Below are 24,750 nucleotides of genomic sequence, written 5' to 3'. Positions count from 1 at the left end.
CAAGGTCGAAGGCATTTACAGTTGTAGTCAAAAGTTTACATACCCAAATGGAAATCTATAATTTCTAGAAATCTTTTGTAGCAAAAGTTTTGTGTTTGTGGATGAGGAAGAAAAGTTGCAAGAAATAGATTTATTTATTTCAGCTATTTTTTTTTTTTTTTTTTGCAAAACTCCAAAAATGCTAATTCAAAAGTATTCATACCCTTTAATGCTATGATAGTATTGTCTACAAGGTGCTAGAAATTTTGGTAATGCTTTATATTGCGTGGCATAAATTAATATTTAATAGATATGCAATTGATATTACATTTACATTCAATTGTTCCTTGTTATTTTCCATTAACAGTTGGATTAACTGTATTTTCAATTAAAAACATGTAAACAATGGGAAATTATTACATATTTTCAAGGGTAACAAAAGGTAATATAAATGGACGTGATATGCAATTACATTTTCAATCAACATTTGGTTAACATTTAGCAAGAAACTAGCTATTGCATATTAATTTAACATTAATTTAATATGCAATTGCACATACATTTTTTTTTACTGTAAAACAGAAAACCCTTTTGAAACAAAGTTTAAAAATAACCAGCTAAAACAGGAAAGGATTTCACCCACTGCCTTCAATTTTCTTTGCATGCCTCTAATCAGCCCCCCAATGAGGTGTGCTGTGTTCCACAATGCAGGAATCACGCTGGCTCTCAGACTGCAGTTTTAAAGAGCTGTTCGGAGCGGGTCATTAATATTGAGAAAGATCCTGTCTTCCTCGTTTTAGTAACCATGGAGACACAGCAGGCTGGCGTTGTTATGCTTATCCACTAGCAGTAAGGCAGGGCTGTCCTGTTGCTGCCACTGTATCCCTACAATAGGTTCGGAAGGGGACGTGGTGCATCACTCTCCCCAGTACTCAGATACGCCATTCCCAGGTGCGTCCATGTGCGTTCACTGTCCACCGCACTCCCGTCTCAGGCCTTGCTGCTCCCCCTTGGGTTGACGTCCAAAACAAAAACGCTTCCAAGTGGATTGAAAGCAAATGTTCATGCACTCTATGTAACAATCAATTTAATATAGTCTTTTCTCGTTCACTGAAGTTGTGTTATCGTGAAATACTGGAACAGTATGTGTCTGGTAATGCAAGTAACTAATAACACCAACAGTACGATCGACAAGCGCGGTTTTGTTTTTGTTTTATTACTTTTTAAGGGGGGTGCAGTGGCAGATGTTTCTGCAGCCAATCACAATGATTTGGAATGTCCAGGCGTAACAATATAGCTAGATAATTGTACACTTGTCAGCAATCTGATTGGTTGAACATGACGTAATGCGTTGTGTTGTACCTTCTAAAGTAACATGAAATTACAAGTGATGTCATGTGTAATCATGAAGGTAGTGTACAATTAAGTTTTTCTGCCTTTTTGAATGCTTCTCTATTCAATTTAATTTGACGCAAGGGTATGTCAAAGATGCAGAATGAAGGAGGCATAGAAAAACCTAATGGATTTTATCTCTCTTCTTTTTTTAGTTTGGTCGATCCTTTAGTGTCCATCACATAAATTATTAAAAGTGCCCAAGGGCAGTTATTGGAGAAACATGATCAGCCAGTGCAGACTCAGAGTATCCAGAATGACAGTGCTGGGTTAACATTACCTATCTAGCTGTGACTAATGGAAAATATTAGGGATAATCTGATAGTAGCTCAAGCAAGAGCTCTTTTGCCAATTGCACCTGCTCACAAACAGCGCTCGTGCCTTTTCAGTGGCAGGGATAGTTCATCGATGAGTGGGTATTAAAACCATCTGCCTCATCTTGTCAAAGTGAATGGGCTTTCGAGAGCAGAAGCATGTGGAAGTTGCATAGCGTTGCATTACATAGCTTAGCTGCCAGTAATTTTTCAATATTGCAATATGTGGGAGTTATTTCTAAGAACAGATGAAAGCTATTATATAGAAGAGATTGATGATCAACAGTGTACAGTTAGAAAAGAAAGGCCTGCATAGGGCCAGAGAAACAGCGTTAAAACAACAGGTTGGAAATGTAGGGGTGTCTTCCAGCCGAGCAGGGATTGTTTTTTCACTTCTCCCTTGTTAGGTTGTGTTGAAAAAGGCCCTTCGTTTGAGTCCAATATCGCCGTAGTGGTGGAACAGAACATGGCCCCGCTGCGAAATTCAAAGTGGTGGCAGTTCCGATGTCGCCGTAAGAGACAGACTGAATGGCATGACCTTTTGAAGAGAGGCTGGCAGAAAGGGGCTCCTGGAGACTTCAAAAGCAGGCTTCTCTTGTGGAAAGGTTGCTAATTGGCTGCCCTTTCTGTGAAAGCTGTGACGCTTTTGTTATCTTCCTGTTCTATGGCCAACACCTTCAGTCCAATGAAAAACAGAAACTGGTATCCCATCCAGTCACTCTGCATTGGCAGCTAATAGATAACAACTGGCTTGTTAAAATGTGTTGTGTGTTTTTTGAAGAGGGGATATTCAAGGAGGTTTCTTTTGGTTCAGTGTGGGAGTTCCTGCAGCATGTCCTGTGAGTGCAGGAAGGCCACTCTGTTGGTGAGGTGCCTCTGTCATGGGTAAGCAGGGTAGCTGGTCAGGCTGCAGAGTCTGTCTCCCGTGCAGTGGCACAGCTGCGGGCTGGGATTGACAGATTGGAGGACTTCTCAAGGTGACGGCTGCAGGCACAGAGACGCTGCGTTTCAATTAAGACGTGTGTCAGGAAGAGCCCTGCTAGCAGGGAGACGGCCCTCTATCTGTCAACCAGACAGCGTCTTCAGAAAGGGACAGGAAGGGTAGAGAAAGGGCACAGCTGCAGCAGCATCAATATGGTTCAAACTGTGTGCCGTTAAAACCCATAACCAAACAGTGCATAAGTTATATTATTGTTTCCGTACTGTAAAAATAAGTAAAGAATCCCTAAAGGCTGAATGTGTGCTATCTGAGGTTACATATTGTATGCATATGCTGTATATAGACACAGTACACAAGCCCTGTTATCCATCCCCTGTACATCAACATGGTGTATGAAATCAGAGAGTAATGCATGAATAGGGACATGCAGTATATGCAATACACTGTACATGAATACCACACAAATAAAATGATTGCATTCATTGAGCAGCGTCCCTCTACATTAGGAGCAGTGCTCTTCATCTGCCTTGCTTGTCACAGCAGACGCGATCCAGTACAATTGGAGCATTTTTGTGGCCAGCCCGGTTGGTTTTCAGTGCTATTTCCCGGACAAGCTCGCTGACACACACAGACAATCTGGGCATTGACTTGGGCCTGACTGGCACATTCTCATCTTTCATTTCCGCTGTGCGAGAGGAATGCACAGCCTTAATGATAAACCCCCCACCATGGGACTGCTGTGTATCGTTCCAAAATCTGTGTGGATCCTGTGCTACAAGCCTCATGCTGTGTGTTTGTTAGAATTCTTGGAGTAGAATGTCTTGGTTTTATAAAACTGTTGTTCTCTTCAGTAATCCCATACTGTTTGTAACATCCTTTGTAAAATACTGGCTTTATAGATTCTAAGTTTTAAGAATGAAACCTACTGTTTGGTATTCTGTCTTTAACCAGCAGTTTGTCAGTCCCAGACCGTTGTGAACAGTTATATATTAAGTAAATGGGAAAACACGTGTTAATTGGATTATTCTGCCTTTTATTGCAACTGTGGTACCGTTCAGTGAGCAAAAATTACAAAGGGTGCTTTAGCTGAACCCTCCCGACCAGAAGGGGTACAGTTTCAAAAATGTTCTTTCTAACAGCTTACTAAGGCTGGCCTCTTTGTTGCTGCTCACTGTTAATACTATAGGGTTCCAAAGGTTAAAGGTCGGATGAGGACGGTACCTTTTTGAAGTAAGCGTGAACCATATTGTGATTTAACAGCTTCAAAGAGCGAAACAAAGATCAAGTGTCTCTAAATAGCTGTGTTCTCCAGGGTGTGGCTGGTTCAGAATGGATTGACTACGGAAATTAAAACTGTTTCGATTTTATTTCAAGTTTAAAAAGTGTTGTCATGCATTGCCAAGTAGAGCTGTTCTTTATTCTTTCTGATATCCTTTCTGTTATTGTGCAGGGTACTTCCGGTGTTACATTTGAGATTTATTCACCTTCATTTACATTCACTTACGATGTTGTTGCAAAAGCAGTCACTGTTTTTGAATTTAAAGGGATTTTTACTTATTGGTCAAATAGTTAAGGGTTTCATTGATATTTTTGTTTAGGCCACCGTTTGATAATATACAAGTATGAAATACAATACAGTTGGTTTTTATATAGCGCCTTTTCATCATTATCACAAAGCGCTGCACAATTAAGAATACGCCGAGAAATAAATAGAATTACAATCAATCATAATAATATTGACAAGACATTACATATGCTTTAGCTCTGGTATGTGTGCGTGTGCGTGTGCGTGTGTGTCAATGGGAGAGGGAGGCGGGAGTATTGATAATGTTGTCACATGTTTATTTGATTTCTTCTCTTCTGTTGTGTCTCCAGCACTGCCAGTAACTCAAACCGGAGCACGCCCGCTTGCTCGCCCATCCTTCGCAAGCGCTCGCGATCGCCCACCCCCCAGAGCGTGGAGGGTGAGAACATGGTGGAGAAGGGCTCGGACCACTCCTCGGATAAATCACCCTCGACCCCCGAGCAGGGGGTCCAGCGCAGCTACTCCTCGCAGTCAGGCCGCAGCGGGGGCAAGAACTCCAAGGTGAGTGGGGGACAGGGGACGGGGGACTGGGGACGGGAGGGAGAGACCAGCTCCATTCCAGGGGTTCCCTGAGGACAGTGAAGACTTCAAATGAATTTGATTTGGACATAACGGGAAAGTAAAAACGGCTCAGCCGCGTGTATCGTTTACAGTGTGGTCCAGCCTGCCAGCCTAGTGAAGTAGCTCAAGTTCATCGAAGGCCAGCTCCTGCCATCCTGCCCTTTGTTCCTCAGATCAAAACCAATACTTTAATCACAGTACAGAAATCGGGACAAGAATACACAGTTGGAAGTTAAGTGGAGATCGACAGAGGACAGAGGGAAGGAGATCTTTACACAGAGAGTGGTGAGGGTGTTTAGGGGCTACCTAGTCAGGGGCATGATTCTGCAGTAAACTGTGTGACATTTCTTCTAAAAACCTACACTGCTCTGCTACCAGTCTAGCAGATCTGTAATCAATAACATGCATTCATGCGTGATGCTGGTTTTGTTTTGTATTGATCGTTATGATATCCTGGTTTTCTCAGAGGATACCCACACTTCCTCTGCACCCTTAACAGTGTTATGTGCTGCCATCTTGGTGTTAGGGTTTTTTAACACAGAGCAGCCTCATGTTTTCCAAGACTCAACAGGCTCAGATATAGACAAGGGTTCATCATACTGGGGCTGTCTGCACACAGTACTGTAGCTTTGTGTGTAGATCAGAAGAGCTCATGGTCGGGCCACTGTGCAGTAGTGGAGAAGCAGCTACTTCAAATTGCTGTCCGGCTGCTTTTAGTCTTGGTTTGTCATTTTGTTTGTTTGTTTGTGTTTTTTAGGTTACCGTGTGAATTGTAGTGATGCTCTGACTGTTGCTGCTGCTGCAGTTTTATTTTGTGATTTTTCTTTTATTCTCTTCTATGCATGCCTAGTCTCACAAGCGACTTTCCAAAGTAAGCAGTATTCTTCTTTTCTGTTGTTCTGCATCACCCTGTGTGTCCTGTGCCCTGCTCTGTGTGTGTGTGTGTGTGTGTGTGTGTGCGCGTGCGTGCCCGTGTGTGCTTGCATCACGGCTCCCCATCTCCTACCCTGAAGCCCACCCCCCTGCCGTATCTCGGTGTGTGACCCCCTGTCACAAAGACGGCCGGAGTGGGTGGCGTCAGACCAGAAACAGGAACACAATAAACAGAGAGATGGGGTTTTGGTGAGGCTGAACGCGTGATCGCGTTCAGCATTTAATAAACAGACAGAAAATAAAAGGTTTGAAACAACAAAACACGGGACACGGCACTACACGCCAAAATAAATAGACATACAAAACGGACTAAACACTTAACAAACGGTGCACGGACAGACAAACAAACACGGTGAGTACAAACACTTTATTTACGATCTTTACTTTAAATTACTCCTCTCTCTCTTTCTCACCCGTTCTCCTCTTCCGAACACCCAACCCCGACTGAGTGAAACTGTGCATCTATATATACTGTTGTGCTGGGATTCAATTACTAATTAATTACTCACTTGAATCCCAGCACGTGAATTCATTACGTGCAACCCCGTGCCACACATTATACACATTTTATCTGCACGTGAAGTGATGTGCCATCCTCGTGCCTAAATATAATTATACACTTTAAACACACGTGAAACACAGACCCGTTTATATCCCGTGTACCAATCTATACACCAACATTAACATACGCACGCAACATACATACACAGAACACACAAATGCACACAGGGGCGGGGCACTTTGCCACATATACCCCCCCTTGTGCGCAGCACACATGGCCTCAACGGCCACCTCCCCCCTTAAAAATCCAGCAGTCCAGGACAAAGTCTCGGGCTGGGAAGGGAGGCTCCAGTGGGCCCATGGCTGGCCATGCTGTCAGCACCCCTGCCGGTAGTGGCACGGCTGACAGCCTGTTGGTCCTGTCCTGCAGCGAAAAAGCTGCGGGGGCAGGTGGTCCCCCGACCTCCCCCTTCTTCGTAGCCGGCAGCTCCCTCCTGTGGGGCTCCGGCCACAAGAACTCCTGCAGCGAAACTGCTGCTGGGGAAAGTGGTCTCCAGACCTCGTCCCCCTTCGTGGCCGGCAGCTCCCCTTTCTGGGGCTCCGGCCACCGTACTCCCTGCGGAGGTACGGGCAGCAGAGGCAGCTCCAGCTCCTCTGCTCCTGGCGGTGGTGGTGGCGGAGGCAGAGGCAGCTCCAGCTCCTCTGCTCCTTGCGGTGGTGGTGGCGGAGGCAGAGGCAGCTCCTGCTCCTCTGCTCCTTGCGGTGGTGGAGGCAGAGGCAGCTCCTGCTCCTCTGCTCCTGGCGGTGGTGGTGGCGGAGGCAGAGGCAGCTCCTGCTCCTCTGCTCCTTGCGGTGGTGGTGGCGGAGGCAGAGGCAGCTCCTGCTCCTCTGCTCCTGGAGGTGGTGGAGGCAGAGGCAGCTCCTGCTCCTCTGCTCCTGGAGGTGGTGGAGGCAGAGGCAGCTCCAGCTCCTCTGCTCCTGGCGGTGCTGGCTCCCTCTGCTGTGGCGGCTGGGCATGTGCACGCCGTGCTGCCTTCAGCAGCATAGCGAGAGGCTGCTGGGGGACACCAGCATCCTGCCCTTCTCCCCCCAAAAAATTTTCAGGGGGTTGAGCCTGTAACTCCTCCCCTTCTGGCTCCTGGGGCTGAACCAGCAGGCATTTTCCCTCTGCTGGTGGCTTGGGTCCCAGGGCTGTGGAAGCCCCGACTTGCCTCCCTTTGGGCTGTGGACGCCCCGACTCCTCCCTGTTGGGCTGTGGACGCCCCGACTCCTCCCTGTTGGGCTGTGGACGCCCCGACTCCTCCCTGTTGGGCTGTGGACGCCCCGACTCCTCCCTGTTGGGCTGTGGACGTTCGGGCTCCCCCCACTCAGGCGTAGGACGTTCGGGCTCCTCCCACTCAGGCGTAGGACGTTCGGGCTCCTCCCACTCAGGCGTAGGACGTTCGGGCTCCTCCCACTCAGGCGTAGGACGTTCGGGCTCCTCCCACTCAGGCGTAGGACGTTCGGGCTCCTCCCACTCAGGCGTAGGACATTCGGGCTCCTTCCGCTTGGGCTCCTCCCATTTGGGCTGTGGATGCTCAGGCTCCTCCCATTTGGGCTGTGGAGGCAAAACCAGCAGGCATTCACCCTCTGCTGGTGGAGATGGGGACAGCAGGTACTCACCCTCTGCTGGTGGAGATGGGGACAGCAGGTACTCACCCTCTGCTGGTGGAGATGGGGACAGCAGGTACTCACCCTCTGCTGGTGGAGATGGGGACAGCAGGTACTCACCCTCTGCTGGTGGAGATGGGGACAGCAGGTACTCCTCTGCTGGTGGTCCTGCTACCTGGGCTGCTGTTCCATTTATGGTTGCCTCCAGGTAGCTGAGGACAAACTCCACACCTTCCTCCAAGGTGTTTGGGGTGTGTTCCTCCTGATAGGCCTCCCATCTCTCACAGTCCATCATCCACAGGGCCTGGACGACTATGGGCAGAGACTGGGCCTCCAGCCCAGCATTCTCCAGCATCCAGTCCCGCACTTTGATGGCGTCTTCTGCCATTTTTTTTTTTTTTTTTTCTCTTTTTTTTAAATCCAAACTGCGGTTCCTGCTCTGGCCTGAGTCCTGGAGGCGCTGTCGATCCCACGCAGGACACCACGTGTCACAAAGACGGCCGGAGTGGGTGGCGTCAGACCAGAAACAGGAACACAATAAACAGAGAGATGGGGTTTTGGTGAGGCTGAACGCGTGATCGCGTTCAGCATTTAATAAACAGACAGAAAATAAAAGGTTTGAAACAACAAAACACGGGACACGGCACTACACGCCAAAATAAATAGACATACAAAACGGACTAAACACTTAACAAACGGTGCACGGACAGACAAACAAACACGGTGAGTACAAACACTTTATTTACGATCTTTACTTTAAATTACTCCTCTCTCTCTTTCTCACCCGTTCTCCTCTTCCGAACACCCAACCCCGACTGAGTGAAACTGTGCATCTATATATACTGTTGTGCTGGGATTCAATTACTAATTAATTACTCACTTGAATCCCAGCACGTGAATTCATTACGTGCAACCCCGTGCCACACATTATACACATTTTATCTGCACGTGAAGTGATGTGCCATCCTCGTGCCTAAATATAATTATACACTTTAAACACACGTGAAACACAGACCCGTTTATATCCCGTGTACCAATCTATACACCAACATTAACATACGCACGCAACATACATACACAGAACACACAAATGCACACAGGGGCGGGGCACTTTGCCACACCCCCCCACCCCCCTCCCATTCAAAATCGGCTTTCATTTCAGATTATCAATCCCAGCATTTGCAAAATAAACTTTGAACATTTCTGATGTCCCAGATTCTGCTGTGCAGATGTCCTTGACTGAGCAACCAGCTTTCAGATACATTTTCTATTCTTAATAATCATGCATCATACTTTCCACCTTTTAAAAATGTGTTGATACGTTTAGTCCCTGCATTGGTTAACAGACAGTCTGGCTGTACTGCAACAAGCACAGTGCTAATGTGAATGCCATGCAAGCCAACAACAGCTTTCTGACTCGAAAAGGCCTTTATTTTTGCTCTTGTCCAAATACTCCCCTTGGCGTTGACTAGATTCCATCTCTACACCCCTAGGGAGTTTATGCAGCACAATCTGGAATGATGCAATGCATTTCTCTGTTGCAATATTCATAGGCTCAATCGAAAAATGGCTTAATTCGTCCCACCCTATAGAGAGTCTACTTCCCTAGCGTATTAGTTCATTATTACTTTACTACGGTAAGCTAGTACAGTAGATTTTACATTCTTCTTTCACTCTGTAGAACAGAAACCTTGTGTAATCCCAAAACATTTGACAGTTTTTGCTTCATGATTGGCATTTTAATATTGCTACTCGCACACTTTGCAGAATTATGTCAGATGCACACACATGTAGCACTCCTGCAAGGTCACGTTTACTGTAGCACTGGCACAACAACACACACACACACACACACACACACACTGTGTCTGTAGGGCTTTGGGACTTTCCCACAACGTGAGTTCTTCCAACCTAGACTAATGCAATAAAAACAAGTCAGGGAAGTGTGGCTAGTGGAAAGGAACTTACTCCCAGCAGCATAACTCCCTGTGATCTGCTTATTGTTCTCAGTGTTAGTGCTGGCTCAGTGGACGTCACGCTGTATTGGGAGGTCAGTGAGGATCGGTCAGATTTACAGTGCTGTGCTTGCATGAATTCAGCTCTGAACTTCAGTTTGAAGGAAACTAGAGTACTGCGTTGTACAAGAGGTCTCTATTTACAGCAGGACCAGTAGTAATGTGGTGTGGTCGTGGAACACGCTTCCCACAGCCTCTTAACTACGACTCATGTCTGCAGCGTTATAAAGGGGTTGCACTGTATACATTTGCTTAGTTTCTTCTTACTAGTGAAGTCAAACTTAAAGCCAAGATTGGTGCAAAGCACAATAAAGACAGGGGTATGTTTTTAATGATCTAAGCAGTGGCTGATCTACCGTAAATTCTTCCACGATAACTCTATATTAGTCTCTCAGTTGTAGCCTCAAATAACACACGCAGTAGGGTCTGTGATAGGGAGGGTTTACATTTAGTTCCGCTGTTATTTAGATCATTAAAGCTGACCGCCGGAAGCAGAGCGAGAATGGGTTAGAAGTACAGAGCAAGCCACTGCTGCTGCATGCTGTTGAATACTGTATACCTTGCATCTTATCAAGTTACCTAAGTAAGTGGGCTGAAATACAAGGATCAGTTCTGATATTTTATAAATGTGTTAAAAGGATGTTATAAAATGAAGCTCAGCACTCGTAGCAAGCTATTGAGATAGTATTGTAATAAATTGCAGTATGCTCTTCGATATCATTGTACGGCATAGTAATACTGTGCTACTGTGTTTTCATAACAGGGATGGAAATAAGACTCCCGTTGCATAGCGGTGTGATCCATTCTTGGTTGTAATATAAGTTTAACCTGAGCTTGTTGCCTATACACTGTAGTTAATCATGCTTGTTGTGAAACCTGGAAAGGGTGAATCTGCTATGCAATAGGAGTCTTCTTTCCATTCCTGCACAAGAATGTACACATTTCTGCCTTTACAGTATGTACTGTCATGGATGCAGTAGTTCATTTGATCATTTGTGCTCAATCCTCAACTCTTTCCAGGTACAGTCAAGCCCCACGTCCTTTAAAAAACAAATCCCCTGCAGTCTATATATTCTTTATATATATATATATATTTTTTTTTTTTATCAGTTATATTTTAACTTGTTTCATTTTCTTCCTTTCCCTGTTTGTTGCCGTTCATTTCTTCTGTTGTTTTCTTTCCAGTGTGACAGGCTAAACCTGATCAAAGTAAGATTTCACTTCCAGTTCCCTTTCTACCCTTGCTGACCCGTCCCCTCCACCTGTGAGCTATAGCCTCCAGAGACCCTGTAGTGTATCCAGAGTTCCTTATTAGAGCTGGTCTCAGAGTATGAATCCGGCACAGCTACCCTGTCCGCTGGAGAGCTGTGTGTACAGTACTCTAAACCCTGCTCTTGCTAGACGGTTATTTTTCAATACAAGTTAATGAGAAATGAACAAACAGCAGTGGCTTATATTTTCAAAGCATTTGCTCTAGACTCTACACGCTTTGCAAATGTGAATTGCTTTTGATGACTGTTTGGCATTTAAGGTTTTGCCAAATCGTACACAAAATACTGTTCATTGGGTAATGGGACACATTGCTTGGTCAATGCAGAATGTGATGATGATGGGGTCTCTGAAAGGATTGCGTAGGATTAGGATGAGCAGGAGGCACCAGCATGGCTCAGCATTTGTAACCGAGTTGCTCTGGTTGTTCAGTTTGAGTGCATTTATTGATGTTTGAAAGAAGAGGCTGGGATTGTAACAAAGCGAAAGTTTTCATATGTTCATATGTTTTCCACTGAAACAAAGTGAGAACACCAGCATTGTTTGAGTGTGCAGTCTGCGCTCTGCAGTGCGCAGTGGAATTCTGGGTTTTCTTACAGTATTCTGGCCATGGTAAACTCTCCTGTCCTGTTCCTATCTGTTCTGATCTAAGAAGATGATGTTAGATTGTGTAATTCTGTAAGGTATACGAAACCTCTTTTTCAAGGCGTGCGGTGGCAGACAGCGGGATACAGCTGTGGGTGCTAATTGCTTACCGTGCTAATTGTTTTTACTGTTCGAAATCGGATTCGGGGTTAGTTGTGCTCCACACACACAATCAGACAAACATCTCTTTACAATTTCAAAAGGAAATCCTGTTTCATGTTTAGGCGGACGTGTGTGTGTGTGTGTGTGTGTGTTTGTATGCATGTGCTTGGGGTGCAGACGAGAACCAGTGACCTGTCTATGCAAAAGGTCATAAGATAATACTAACTTCAAGAAATGAAAATGCTGCCACCTTGTGGGGTCAAAGAAGCACTACGCTAACAACTTCATTTTCTGAAAGGGGTGAATGAATCTGATACTGTGTTTATTTTTATGCAGTTATTCAAATGCCAAGTGATATTCTTGGACAAATCGCAACACCTTTCGCAGTGATTTTGAATGGTTCTGACTTCTATTGCTTTAATATTGAGTTTTTTTTTTTAGTTATCTCTGTTGCACACTGTAAAAGGAATGTTTTGCCATCTGCCTTTGTTTCCTAGTTCTCTAGCAATCCAGTGACAATGTGACCTTTCCACTCTGTTGGCTTCACATACTTTGTGGCATAGAATAGACACAGGTGAAATTAAAACAAATAAAAAAGAATGAAATCTGTATACTGGAGAGACAGAATACAAAACTATTCCGAATGTCATGAAAATGTAAGACAGGGGTTTGAAAAGTGAGACCTGGCTACCAGCATCCATGAAGTGTAGGTGTGCAAGACCTATTTCTTCCCTGATCAGCACTGGGCTCTTCTGAAACTCTAGCTGACAGGGCAGGCAGGTTCACGAACACCAGCTGCTCCAGCTGTCAGCACCCGCGCAGCCATCTCGGCATTCGATTGCTGCTCTGTTTGTTTATTATGACCTGGGTCTGTCAGTCAACGGACAGGCAGCGAATTCATCAACACAAAAGCAACAAAAATATAGTTTGACAGCTGTACCGGAATAACCACAGCTAACGGAGAGAGTGTGCGCTTTGACAAAGGCTTTGACAAAAAAAAGCCTTAAAGGGTTAAACTATTTATCAATAGCAATTTTTTATACATAGCATAGGTACTTGAATTATTCGAGTCGAGGTAATTCACATCAGCATATTGATCTGTGTGTGTGTGCAAGAGCCTGTTAGTAAAATTAATCAGTTGTGCTAATTCTGTGAAATTTGAGGTGCAGGTTAATAAAGAAACTCTTCACAGGCCTGACAATCAGGGCAAGCAGGGTGCACTCCACACGGTTACTCAAGGTTACTCAAGATTTGATTGAATAACCTCTGGATGTTATTTTTCCCCTGAAATGAACTCTTGTGCTTTCAGTTTAACTCACTGCCGTCTCTCTCTTTTTTTTTTTATTTACAGAAAAGCCAGAGCTGGTACAATGTAAGTCACTCTCTTTTTTTTCTTTATATATTTGATTTCTATGTATCTGTGTTTTGTAATGTAAAATGCACTGTCCTGTTTTGTATAAGGACTTTATCACCTGTAGGTCTGTCTCCACTTAAAAACAGTCCTGGGTTGGTTTAACTTATTATAACCGCTGGGTTTGCAAAACTGTGCAGTTGTATCACGGAGACCTGTTTGAACAGAAGTTGGTTTTAATAATTCTGTCAAGACCTGTCAATCCGTGTGTTGATATTGGGCGTAGAGATGCTTCTATATCAGAGGCTGGCTGTGTTGGAGAAGCCTGCCCTGGGCAAGTGTAGCGATGACCCCCAGCTTAACATCTAGTAATTGAAGGAGAGCAGCAGGTGCTGTAAACAAGCATAGTGGTACGTTTTAAACGGGGCAAACAATATTGCAGAAGACTGTGGATTAAAAGGCTGTGAAATCGGGATGATGGTTTGGCAACAGGCGAAAGTGCTGAGGATCACAGCTCCGCTCTGCTTGATGGTGGAATGCACTGGGCTGTAGCTTGCCCAGCCTGCAAGCAGTGGCTTCTCTGGGTCAGAGTGCTGTGTGTGGCATTGCTGTGTTCAAAGTGCTGAGGATCACAGCTCAGCTCTGCTTGATGGTGGAATGCACTGGGCTGTAGCTTGCCCAGCCTACGAGCTGCAGCTTCTCTGGGTCAGAGTGCTGTGTGTGGCATCGCTGTGTTCAAAGTGCTGAGGATCACAGCTCAGCTCTGCTTGATGGTGGAATGCACTGGGCTGTAGCTTTCCCAGCCTGCGAGCTGCAGCTTGTCTGGGTCAGAGTGCTGTGTTTGGCATCGCTGTGTTCAGACAAAGGGTTTGTGTGAATGCACAGTCCCGTGAAAAAGCTGCAAATAACCCACTCCTGAAACCTGCCTGTCTTGAGATTCGGAGAATAGCAGACATTCCATATTTACAAGCGTTATCAGGAATGAAAAAAAAAAAAGTGATCCTAAACTAATTTTGAGTAGTGCAGTTTTTTAGCCTCCCTTTGGCGTAGTTGAGCAACAGAATTTTTTTTTTTTCCTTTTTACAACAAAAAAGATCTATCAGTGACAGCTGTCCAGATAGCTGTTACTGATTTAGATCTTTCTGTTGTAAAAAGCAAACAAAAAAAAGTCCTTTTTTATGTGTGAAGTTACTGTGACTGGTTTGCTTGGATTTCCTTCTATATTCACTGTAAGTGTCCAAATGAGGAAGAGTCCAGAAGGGAATGGTAGGTTAAAATGTAGGAGCTTAGAGTTCACGACCAAACTGTAAAAAACAAACTAAACACATAATACAACTTGTTGACCACAAGAGGGCAGTGTAATAATACTTTTTTATACCCACTGAAATCTTCAATGGCAAAGATGTGATTATGCTCAGGTGTTAAAGCTTTGCAGGTTTTGGTTTGGTGCTGTTTAGTGAACAGACCAGGGGCAGGTTTCCTTAGCTTTTGCCCCAGGGCAAACTGCATTATTCTTTCATATAGCTCCAGAGCTTAAGAACTCCGCGGGGCTGAGATAGGAAGACCTACAGACTTTCAGAACGCCTGCATGCCTGTCCATCTCTGCCTTTTGGTTGCCTGTCCTGTTAAGACTATTACAACTACTACTACTACTAACCTCTTAGTTAATGCTGAACCCTCCTGCTGTCCCATTTCTCTTCAATGTGTTTCCTGTGATCGTGTCAGTCTCTTGTCTATCTTATATTCTTTTTCCTTTTTTTCTGTCTTCCTTCTCTCTGTCTTCTCAGCATGAAAGACAACACATCATGAGAGTAAGCATGATTTGTATTTCTAGCTTCCTTTTCTATCCTGTGCTGACTGGCCAGTTTAGTGTGTGTGCTGTCCTCTGTGTGTATGTGTGCGCATGTTCCAGCTTCTGTAATGCAGTAGCTTAGTAGGAGTGGTGCATTTATCAATGCAAACATATGGTAAACAATTTAACGCACTGGTGCATTGATCAATATAAATAACAAGACACACGTAGCTGACTTGATATGCTTAGCTTGAGTGTCCTGGTGCAAATGTGGCACCTTTTTTAATTTTGTAAATTCTGTATAAAAAGGTGTTTGCTTGTTGCTATAAACAGGACTAGTAAGGAAAGAACTTCGATCTACTCGGGATCTATGAAATCCACCCTTAAACTGGTCTCTACATGTTTACAAATTGTTTACCAATGGTTTGTGTTGCCTGATCATGCATGTGTGCAAGAATACAAAAAAAAAAACAGTACATAATAAATAAAATGTATTTTCTTAAAATTATGGTGCAGACTTTGCATTAAAAGCATAAGCTCACAAAATATGACCCCTTGAGCTCTGCTCTACAGTGCTGTTCGTGTTGTTCTGAACAAACCCAGCCAATGCAATGAGAAGCCACAATGACCATGGGAGATAGGTCCCCTAAGCAGCCCCCAGGAACAGCTTGAACAGATGTATTTATTCCGGTTTATGGAAGGGTCGATATATTAAAAAGAAGAGATCATGCAACTATTAAAGTTGGGGTGGGGAATCTCATTGTTATTCACCTGATCTGTTAATATATTATTCATTTGTTCTGAATTGCATCTAATTCATAATGTTTATTTTATTAAATCTCCTAATAATCAACAAAACGTTTTCTTGTCTATATTTGACACTAAACTAAATAAAGTGCTAAGCATCGTGTGCGCTGCTTCTGTATCAATAACTAATAAACAATGCAGCACTGTCCAGAGTTCCCAAACGATTATCATTCAAATCCAGAAATGCGTGACACTGGCAGCGCAACCCATGATGTACATTAGCCCTCCAGAGTAACAGAGTGCCTGATAACACAGCACGCAAACAGAAGAGCCATTGTCTGTCCATGTCGACAGAGTTTACCTCTCACAGCTACTTCTACACAAACCATTTGTTACATAGTTTGAATTTTCTTGTCTGAAATTACCATGAATCTGTTCAGCACATGACCCGGGCCCAACAGGAACCTGCCTATGTTTTAGTCTTACTTTCAGCCGCGTCAACACAAAAATACACCCCCTTCCAAAATCCGTTCCTGATTTTCTATACAGGATCAGACAAAAAATGTGATGCATCATGTAGGACAAAAGTGGAGTGGTATCCCTGACGCATGTTCTGGTGCATATAAAATCTGCATCTCCCTGTTTCAGTACAGCAGACCTGGCAGAATTTTATAGATAGCAGGAGCTCGGTTTGCAGGTGCTTCCATATCCGAAGGTGCGGTCGCTAACACTGTCCAAGTCAAAAGTTTAGGGACCTGGCAGCCGGTTTAGTTTGCTTCCGGTAAATGATTGAACACACTACGTTAAATTTGTCTTCGACGAAAAAGATCAGAAATTTCATGTGCCTGTTGTTGTTTTTACATTTTATTTATGTTTTTCATTTGGTTTGATAATTCACTGATAGGGAAAATAGAATGTCTTTAAAAGGTGGACATAAAAAACCCTGAAATATTCTACATTTTAGCATTTACTGTTTTTCAGCTAAGCACTTAAATATTTAAGAACATTTGTTGCATTACAACTCTACAGAAAATTATCACTTTACAATGTCACAAGGACAGTGTTATACTAATCACGAAATATCTTGAAATACCTATTTTTAGACTGTGAAATGAGCTATTTTTTTACCGTTAAAAAAATCCAGCTGTCGCCATACCATGTCTTCCGTTAGTGTATAACACAGCTAGAGGGGACAGTGGTGTGCGAGTGTTTGTTTAGAAATCCTTTGCTCAAGGGGCTTGTTTCTCAGACGTGCATGGAAGTGTTTATGTAAGTATCTCAAGCAGGGAGGCAGTCGGAAGCACAGCTGCCACAGGGCCCGGGGTGAGCCTGTGTGTTTGTACAGGGCGGTGATGAGCTGCCATGGCAATGACAACTGGCTGATTTGCAACCCAACCGTCCAGTAACGTCTGAGCTTGCATGAGCCCCACCACACCCTGGCCCCGCTTGGCTACAGCAAGCTGCAAGTCGTAGTTTCTGGGTTTTGTTTTGGCTGCTGGGTGTTCCTCGATGAGTGGATCTTGGTTTATTGCAGGCCCAAGGCACAGTGACAGGAACCCAATAGTTTTCTTTGGGATTGGTTTCCAGGGAAAGAGTGTTGCTCTTGGCTTTACTCCAAGGGGACAAAAGTTCACTTCACAAAATAACCGTCTCAGTTGGCAGTGGCTGATTGTGGAACAAAGTGCAAACAGACGAGAACTCATTGCTCGAGGAATGGAATAAAGGATTTATAGCTTTCTGCACACAGACTCTCAAATATATTATTATAAAACGCATCCTTGCACCCTGTGACCAGCATACTAAAACACATGTATGCAGTATTTACTGAACAACTGCAAATATCTTTTGAAAATCAAGGGCCCAAATTTTAAATCAATGCTCGTTTTGCATCCTATTAATGAGTATCTGGCAGTATCTAAAACAAATATGTGACCACACCATTTCCATCGCAAAACAGAGCTTTAGAAAGGTATTAAGGACCCTCCCTTCGCTACACCGAAACTCGCTAGGTTAAATTCCTCCGCGCACAGTAAGACAATGTAAGCACTGTCCTGTCTGAAGAGTTTCTCTGATTTAATGACAGACATACTGTAGATTAACAAACAGTTTGCCTTTCCTCCCTGGCATAAAACACACAGGGCTAAATTCTCAAAGCTATTTACTTTAAACGCGGCATCAGCACATTTCTCTTCAGAAAGGATAAACCCACCCAATAGAGTTAACAACCCAGATCTAAATGACTAGGCCTTTTAACTTAGGAACTTGCAAGTAGTCTTAAGTTTGTTTCTTATTCGTTTTAGAACTGTAATGGTGTTTTGGGGGTTTTTTAAGATAAGTGACACGAATGGCGAGTTGGTGTTTCTAGTCTACAGTGCAGTGGATTTTGCTGACAAGATATCTGACTCCGAGCAGCTCAGAAATGCTTCCAGCATGTCTTCAGGGTCCACTTAGTCCAGTTGCTGAGTCCAACATGTTTTATAGGCAGGAGGCTGTGTGGTCCAGTGGTTAAAGAAAAGGGCTTGTAACCAGGATGTCCCCGTTTCAAATCCCACCTCAGCCATTGACTCATTGTATGACCCTGAGCAAGTCACTTAACCTACTTGTGCTCCGTCTTTCGGGTGAGACTTAATTGTAAGTGACTCTGCAGCTGATGCATAGTTCACACACCCTAGTCTCTGTAAGTCGCCTTGGATAAAGGCGTCTGCTAAATAAACAAATAATAAAATGATAATAATAATATTGCAAGTTAATGCATAACCTGGGTGGCACCATGACAAATCCCTTGCGTAGTGCGCTGGGAAATCCCTTCCCCTTTAGGCATTCTTGTTTACAGTCATTTAAATTAGATTTGTACTTTGCGTCAATTCTCCTCTGCATGTGCTGTGTTGCTTGCTTGCAGTGGCTGCTGTGTTTGCCGTCTGCAGCCCTTGCAACTTGATTTTAGCTGCTGCTGTCTGTATTGAACCCCCAGGAGGCTGTGTTGTCCAATGGTTAAAGAAAAGGGCTTGTAACCTGGAGGTCCCCGGTTCACATCCCACCTCAGCCACTGACTCATTCTGTGACCCTGAGCAAGTCACTTAACCTCCTTGTGCTCCGTCTTTCGGGTGAGACGTAGTTGTAAGTGACTCTGAAGCTGATGCATAGTTCACACACCCTAGTCTCTGTAAGTCGCCTTGGGTAAAGGTGTCTGCTAAATAAACAAATAATAGTAATGTCTGCTAAATAAACTGAAACTGGTCACTGTTAATTAATTGGTGGTATTCTACATTGTCGTGAAGCAGATTGAGTTGCGAGTGTTTGGTAAGGAAACCCTAGGAAACTTTTGTACTATAAAGCACACCTTTATTGTGTTCTGCAGTACTGTGTACAGTACAAGGTGTGGAATGTCCTGTATAGTATCCTATGGTGTTTTAGCTGGGAAGGTACGTGCTATACAGTGTGGATTGTACAGAATACCCTGGCAGTCGTGTGGGGGGTTCTGTATTACAAATGAGGACCCGTGTCAGAGCCCTCAGCATAGTGTTACCATAGCCTGTAACTGTACGGACTGCAGGGGCTTCTCTGCTGCTGTTTACTAGAGTAGTTGAAACCCTTCCTGGAATCAGAGCTGAAGTGTAAAGGATGTGAGCTTCTCTGAGACCTGTGAATCACATCTTTGGCAGCCCGCTAGTTGTTTTTCCTTCTCTGGCATGTGTAGAACCCGCCCCCGCCCCCATCAAATAGTGGCCCCAGAGTTCATTCACCCCGCAGACTAGCTAAGGGTGGAGAGTGGGAGTTTTCGAGGGAGGGCCGGACTCGTTTTCCATTGAGCTTGAGACATAAAGAAAGAGCTGTACTGTGTGATGATGATGGGAAGGGCTAAGAATCTCACAAACGCCTTTTAGATACCCCATTTCAAAAGTTCATTACATTGAGCTTCTCTTCCTGAATAAGTTAATAAAATATGTAAGCTAATGGAATTGTATGAAATGATTCTTAATTAAGGTAGCTGGACAAAACAAAAACATATCTTTTGTGCTTTATGTATATTTTTATATCAAATTCACAACCTCATTTTTTAGACAATCCAGCAGTTAATTTTATTGTTTCATATTAATTCAAGACAAATAAGAAGGCTCCATTAGTTGTTTAACTTGAATTCTACGAATAGAAAAATACAAGCAAATTACCCAAACAATTAAGTTTTTCCTACAACTTCGTAACCTGTTTTGGAAAAAGTACTGCACTACTGCTCAGCTGAAAGAGGAGGGTCTCTCTTCAGTCTTCATAACTCTCACTGTTGATTCTCTCTGCCAACAGCTCCCCCGCTTCCACACATTCACAGTGAAAAATCCTATACATCTGCTTCTCATTTAAAAACCCTCCAGCCCCGCCCTGATTGGACAAGGAGGATGTTTTTAAGGAAAACAGACCCCCCTCCCGCCATGCCTGAAAACAAACCCCTCCCACTTTGCTGGCTCAACGCCTTAGGAGTTGTTTTGTAAGAAAGTGTTAGGAGCAGAGGCTGCAGTGCAGTCAGGTTTTCGTTTGTTCTCATTGCTCTGTAGTGTAATTGATGGCACCTTCAGGTCATTCCTCTTTTGGGCACCAGGTGCTTCCAGTCTTGTCTATTTGCTTCAGAGTTAAAGACGGCTCTCACTGGCACTTCCCAGTGTTGAGTGATGGAGACCTGACGACTACAGTCTTCTACCACTAGTCTTGTGGTTTCATAGGTTTCACCATGTGGATTAAGTCACCTTTTCGATATATGTGTAATTTTTTTTTTAATAATTGGTTTTATCATCATCCAGAGGATTTTTCTGTCTGAAACTAAAACAGTTTGGTCCTTTTGGACTAATCTGTTGGACTGCTTGGAAATTTAGAAGAGCAGGATTCTGTGCAAACCTGGTGTGGATTACTATAAAATTCCACATGTTTTTTCCGTGTTGTTGGCAATAATTTATAGACGTTAAAGAAAGAAAAAAAAGAGCTCCGACAGCCAAACATGCAAAGAACCTTTGCTTTACTTATCTACATCATTTTAGGAAGGAGCAGATATTCCCTGATTCATCATACTGTTCTTCCAGAGGAACCACACTTTTTTAAACTTTTGAGAAGCAGTTTACTTTAAGAACAGGACCCCTAAACTGTTCCGAGTTTGTAAATCAATGCTGATATGCTGGGGTGCCTGCCTCTATTAAAGGAGAAAACAGTGGCTTGAATGAAAGAGGAAAGGGGTGGGTAGGTGTCTGCTTCAACTCTTAAGTGCTGTGTCACTGTTCTAGGCTGGGAGAGACTTTGCTGCTGAATAAAACCCATCACGTTCAGTCCGGCTCCAGCATTGCAGCCTGGTTGCCTTTGTCCTTGGTACGCTGATGTGCGTGGTGGGCACTGGGGAATGGATCAGCTCTCCACTCCCACATTACTGGCATAACTGGAGCAGTTCCAGAGCAGCACCTGACAGCTGGACCCCGACACAACAGTTTCCAGAAAGGAGCACCAGTCTTTTCTTTAACCTTGCGACCTGATCCCTCCTCTTCCCTGGATGTGAAATCGTGTCCCAGAGCATTCTGTTTTTAAACACGTTCCTGACAGCTTTACTGCTGCGTCGTGATTATTTTATTTGTTATTTTTAAGCGTATTGATTTATTTAGCTGACATCCATTACACATATGGCTTCCAAGGGCGATGTGTGTGTGTGTGTTTTTCTTCTCTGAAACTTTCTGTTAAGCGTCTTATTTAAAACACAACCCATCACTGGCAGCTACAAGCTTCGGGCTCAGCTTTACAAGCGCTTCGTGCTTTATACATATCTGTGTACAACTGAGAGTTCTGGCAGCTTTAACTTTAAGCAGAGGACATATTGTTATGACTTTAATTTCCAGCTGGTTGCAATCTTTCTTCTCTGTTCACTCTTCAGACCGAGTAGCAGCCAAGCCTATTGCTAGCAAGCACAGGAAACATCTGGGAAAAAAACTCTAGCAAAGGGTCACGGTTACTATAGGGCATTCATTTAAAGCATGTGCTCAAAGTCTGCAGGGTCCACAGGCTGGGCAGTAATAAAAGCGTGAAAAGTCTGGATGAGTCTTCGGTGCTGCAAAGCCTTTACCTCTCTACTGTATTCGGAAGCGGCAGGCGTTTCCTATGTTTGCAGAGATAGGCGGAGACGTGCACGGTGATACAAGTCAATAATTAACCGCATCGGTGACTAAAGGGATTTAATAAGGGCAGCAAAGAAACAGAAGTTGATTTGGGGAATCCGAGGACTGGATCAGAGGCTGCCAGGATCATTTTTGAAAGAATAAAGCAGTGAATCCAGTGCTGGAATCGCAGAGGGCTTATCTCTCCAGCATGGAGGCTACGAGCGACTCTGTTTTGGACTGGGATCATATGACTGATTTGGAGGACGCCCAGGTGCTGTGGTACCTGCAGAGACTACAGGGTGCTACTCTGGAGGAGGAGGAGGAGGAGGAGGCAGTGTGGGAAGACCTGGATTCAGAAGACATTCCAGCAGTAAGTGTGTCTCCTTGCCTTGCCAGGGCTACCTCCACTCTCCCCAACTCCAATGGCTTGGGTTTTCGGGTCTTGTTGCATGGGCTCAATACACAAGCTCTCTGGTTTATCCCGTGGCTAACAGATGCAGATGTCATTTTGTCTAACTTTTAGAAGCTTTTACATGGCTTGGCTCTAGCTTACACTATACCACCTGTTCCACTCCTTTCCAAACCTGAGGTCCTCTGCTTCTGTAATTTTTAACCTTTCAAGTCGCAGTCAGTGGGCTTAAAGCCTTTACCGATGCTACTAGTAGAGTGCGGGTACTCCAGCTGTGGAACTCCTGGTGTTGGCCAGGGCTTACATGCAGAGGATTGTCATGAAAGGCATTAAAGAACATTGCATTAACCCCTGTGTCCTGCCACACTGTTTTGCCCAGGATCATTTGAGGCTGCAGTAGCTGGAACAGTGGGTTATGCACGTCACCCATGGAGGGCAGCAATGGGGATTAAACCCTGGTTATATGTTACGTTGTGAATATTTTGTTGTGGGTGTAGAACATGAGAATGCAGGTTGCAAGGTGGCTGAGAAATCTCTCGACAAAAAAAAACTGAAAACATGCTGCCCATAGGATAGAGCTGGAAAGGGCATTTTGAGGGGTTGATGTCCTTGTGAAACACTTTAATGTGGCAGCGGTGAGGATGTGTAAGAAAGCGCCTCTGCAGCACTGAACGTGGGAGCACCTGGCGAGACCATGACTTCTGCTGTACACAGGAATATATTTCTGAGCGGTTATCTTAAAAGCACTGATTCATCTGTCTTTAGTCAGACTAAAAATGCTGCCAAGCTGTGTGTCTGTTACAAATAGTGAAAGAATTATTATGGAAGGTCTGGCTTCCTTTTTTTAAAAGCGCTGTTTTTATGTGGTGTTGAGTTTAACTATATGTAAAGCATATCCTTATATCAACAGATTTATTATATTGAATATTCTGTCAAATAAATAAACCATTAAAAAATACACATTTGCATGCTCAATTAGAGGGATGATAATATTAATAATTGTTCTTGGTTATTTACATTACTACATTAATTCAGGTTTACAAACTCCAAGGCATTGTTATTTAAGTCCGCCTCTGTTTTAGATGATCAAAATAGATAAATTGCCCTGATGGTGAATTTTTGCTTGACCAGATACCCCTCTGCTCATTGTACATGCATATGCTTTTCAGTTGGAGAGGCTTAATTAAATCAAGATGTTGCTGCTCTAGTAATTAACCCTTCATTGTAATACCTCTAGTGGTTAGTTAGTTATTGCAGTTAGCTCTGGGAGCCTGTGTTCAGGAGGATTCCCCAGCACTGTGTTTGCTCAGTGGTGTATGCAAACAGTGATAGCCTTGCTGTGCCTGGTTCCACTTTACCACACCACCTGCTTACGCTCTTCAGACTGACAGCCTGGAATGGAAAGATCTGTCCTCCTGGAAAGGGATTGACAGGGTGCTGTACTGAGCTAGGACTGTTCACAGGTTAACCCGTCCCTTTGGAATCTAACGCTCAGAGTTCCAAACCAATCCTGTAGCTGCATCTGATTATGACATCATGCCAAAGGCCCAGTATTCACAAAGCATAAGCCAGCCATTAAACAGAGTAGGGCTGCAGTGCAAGATAATGCTTTGTGAATACTGCAGACCTGGATGCTAGCAGGGTGCGTGGTCTGGTAAAGTGGCCCAGAAAGTTACAAAAAATATATTGACGTCGTTTCCGATGTTTTTCAGGTTTTGAGTCCAACGTATAAACAGCGCAATGAAGACTTCAGGAAGTTATTTAAACAGCTGCCGGACACAGAGCGACTCATAGTGGGTGAGGAACTCAGTACAGATAATCTGTTAATAAATCTGTAGCACGTCCCTCCATTGAACAGTCGCTATTGATAAGTGATAGTATACCTTCTTTACACATGCATCTTCGCTTTGCAACCTGGATATTACAACACACACAAGAGTATGGACACGTGTCTGTATGGATGTACGGTACACTGCTTTCCTATATGCGTTGGGGCAGCAGAAACCCTGTACTGCACATGGCTCTATACTGTACTCTGCTTTCTTATATGCACTGAGACTGTAGAAACCATACACTGCACATGGATCTATACTGTGTAAACTACAGTAAAGAGTTTAATAACTAAACTCAATCTAACAGGTGGTTGTAACAACCCAATGTTAATTCCTTTGTGTTCAAATATATCTCATTTGGCGCCACTTATTTGAATACAATATTCCAATGCGTTGTACCAGGTTAAAGAAGTCAGATCCTCTGGGTGGGTGTGCAGGCTGCTGTTCAGCTCAGTGCAGTGCAGATTGTCAGTAATGACCCTTCCTCTTTGCTGGCAGATTACTCCTGCGCCCTGCAAAAAGACATTCTCCTTCAGGGCCGGCTCTACCTCTCCGAAAACTGGATCTGTTTCTATAGCAACATCTTCAGATGGGAAACTCTGGTATGGACT

General features: G+C 44.0%; 1 protein-coding gene across 10 annotated transcripts in view; it reads left to right on the top strand.

The window, feature by feature from the left end:
- The window catches only part of LOC117962610 (protein Aster-B-like), a 99,882-nt gene that overhangs the window by 58,842 nt on the left and 16,290 nt on the right, over window positions 1-24,750 (top strand). For 5 of the 10 annotated variants that reach the window (XM_059010242.1, XM_059010249.1, XM_059010251.1 and 2 more), the window contains 7 exons: window positions 4,501-4,711; window positions 5,622-5,642; window positions 11,056-11,079; window positions 13,238-13,258; window positions 15,025-15,048; window positions 24,020-24,104; window positions 24,638-24,741. In XM_059010242.1, the coding sequence (XP_058866225.1) occupies window positions 4,501-4,711; window positions 5,622-5,642; window positions 11,056-11,079; window positions 13,238-13,258; window positions 15,025-15,048; window positions 24,020-24,104; window positions 24,638-24,741 (490 nt within the window). Of the gene's footprint in view, window positions 1-4,500; window positions 4,712-5,621; window positions 5,643-11,055; window positions 11,080-13,237; window positions 13,259-15,024; window positions 15,049-19,673; window positions 22,269-24,019; window positions 24,105-24,637; window positions 24,742-24,750 lie in introns of those variants that run through there. The other 5 variants (XM_059010243.1, XM_059010247.1, XM_059010246.1 and 2 more) reach the window with 2 other exon arrangements.

Source organism: Acipenser ruthenus, chromosome 40 (assembly GCF_902713425.1).
Source record: "Acipenser ruthenus chromosome 40, fAciRut3.2 maternal haplotype, whole genome shotgun sequence".
Taxonomy (NCBI): domain Eukaryota; kingdom Metazoa; phylum Chordata; class Actinopteri; order Acipenseriformes; family Acipenseridae; genus Acipenser; species Acipenser ruthenus.
This window is presented reverse-complemented; position numbering and strand designations above follow the sequence as displayed.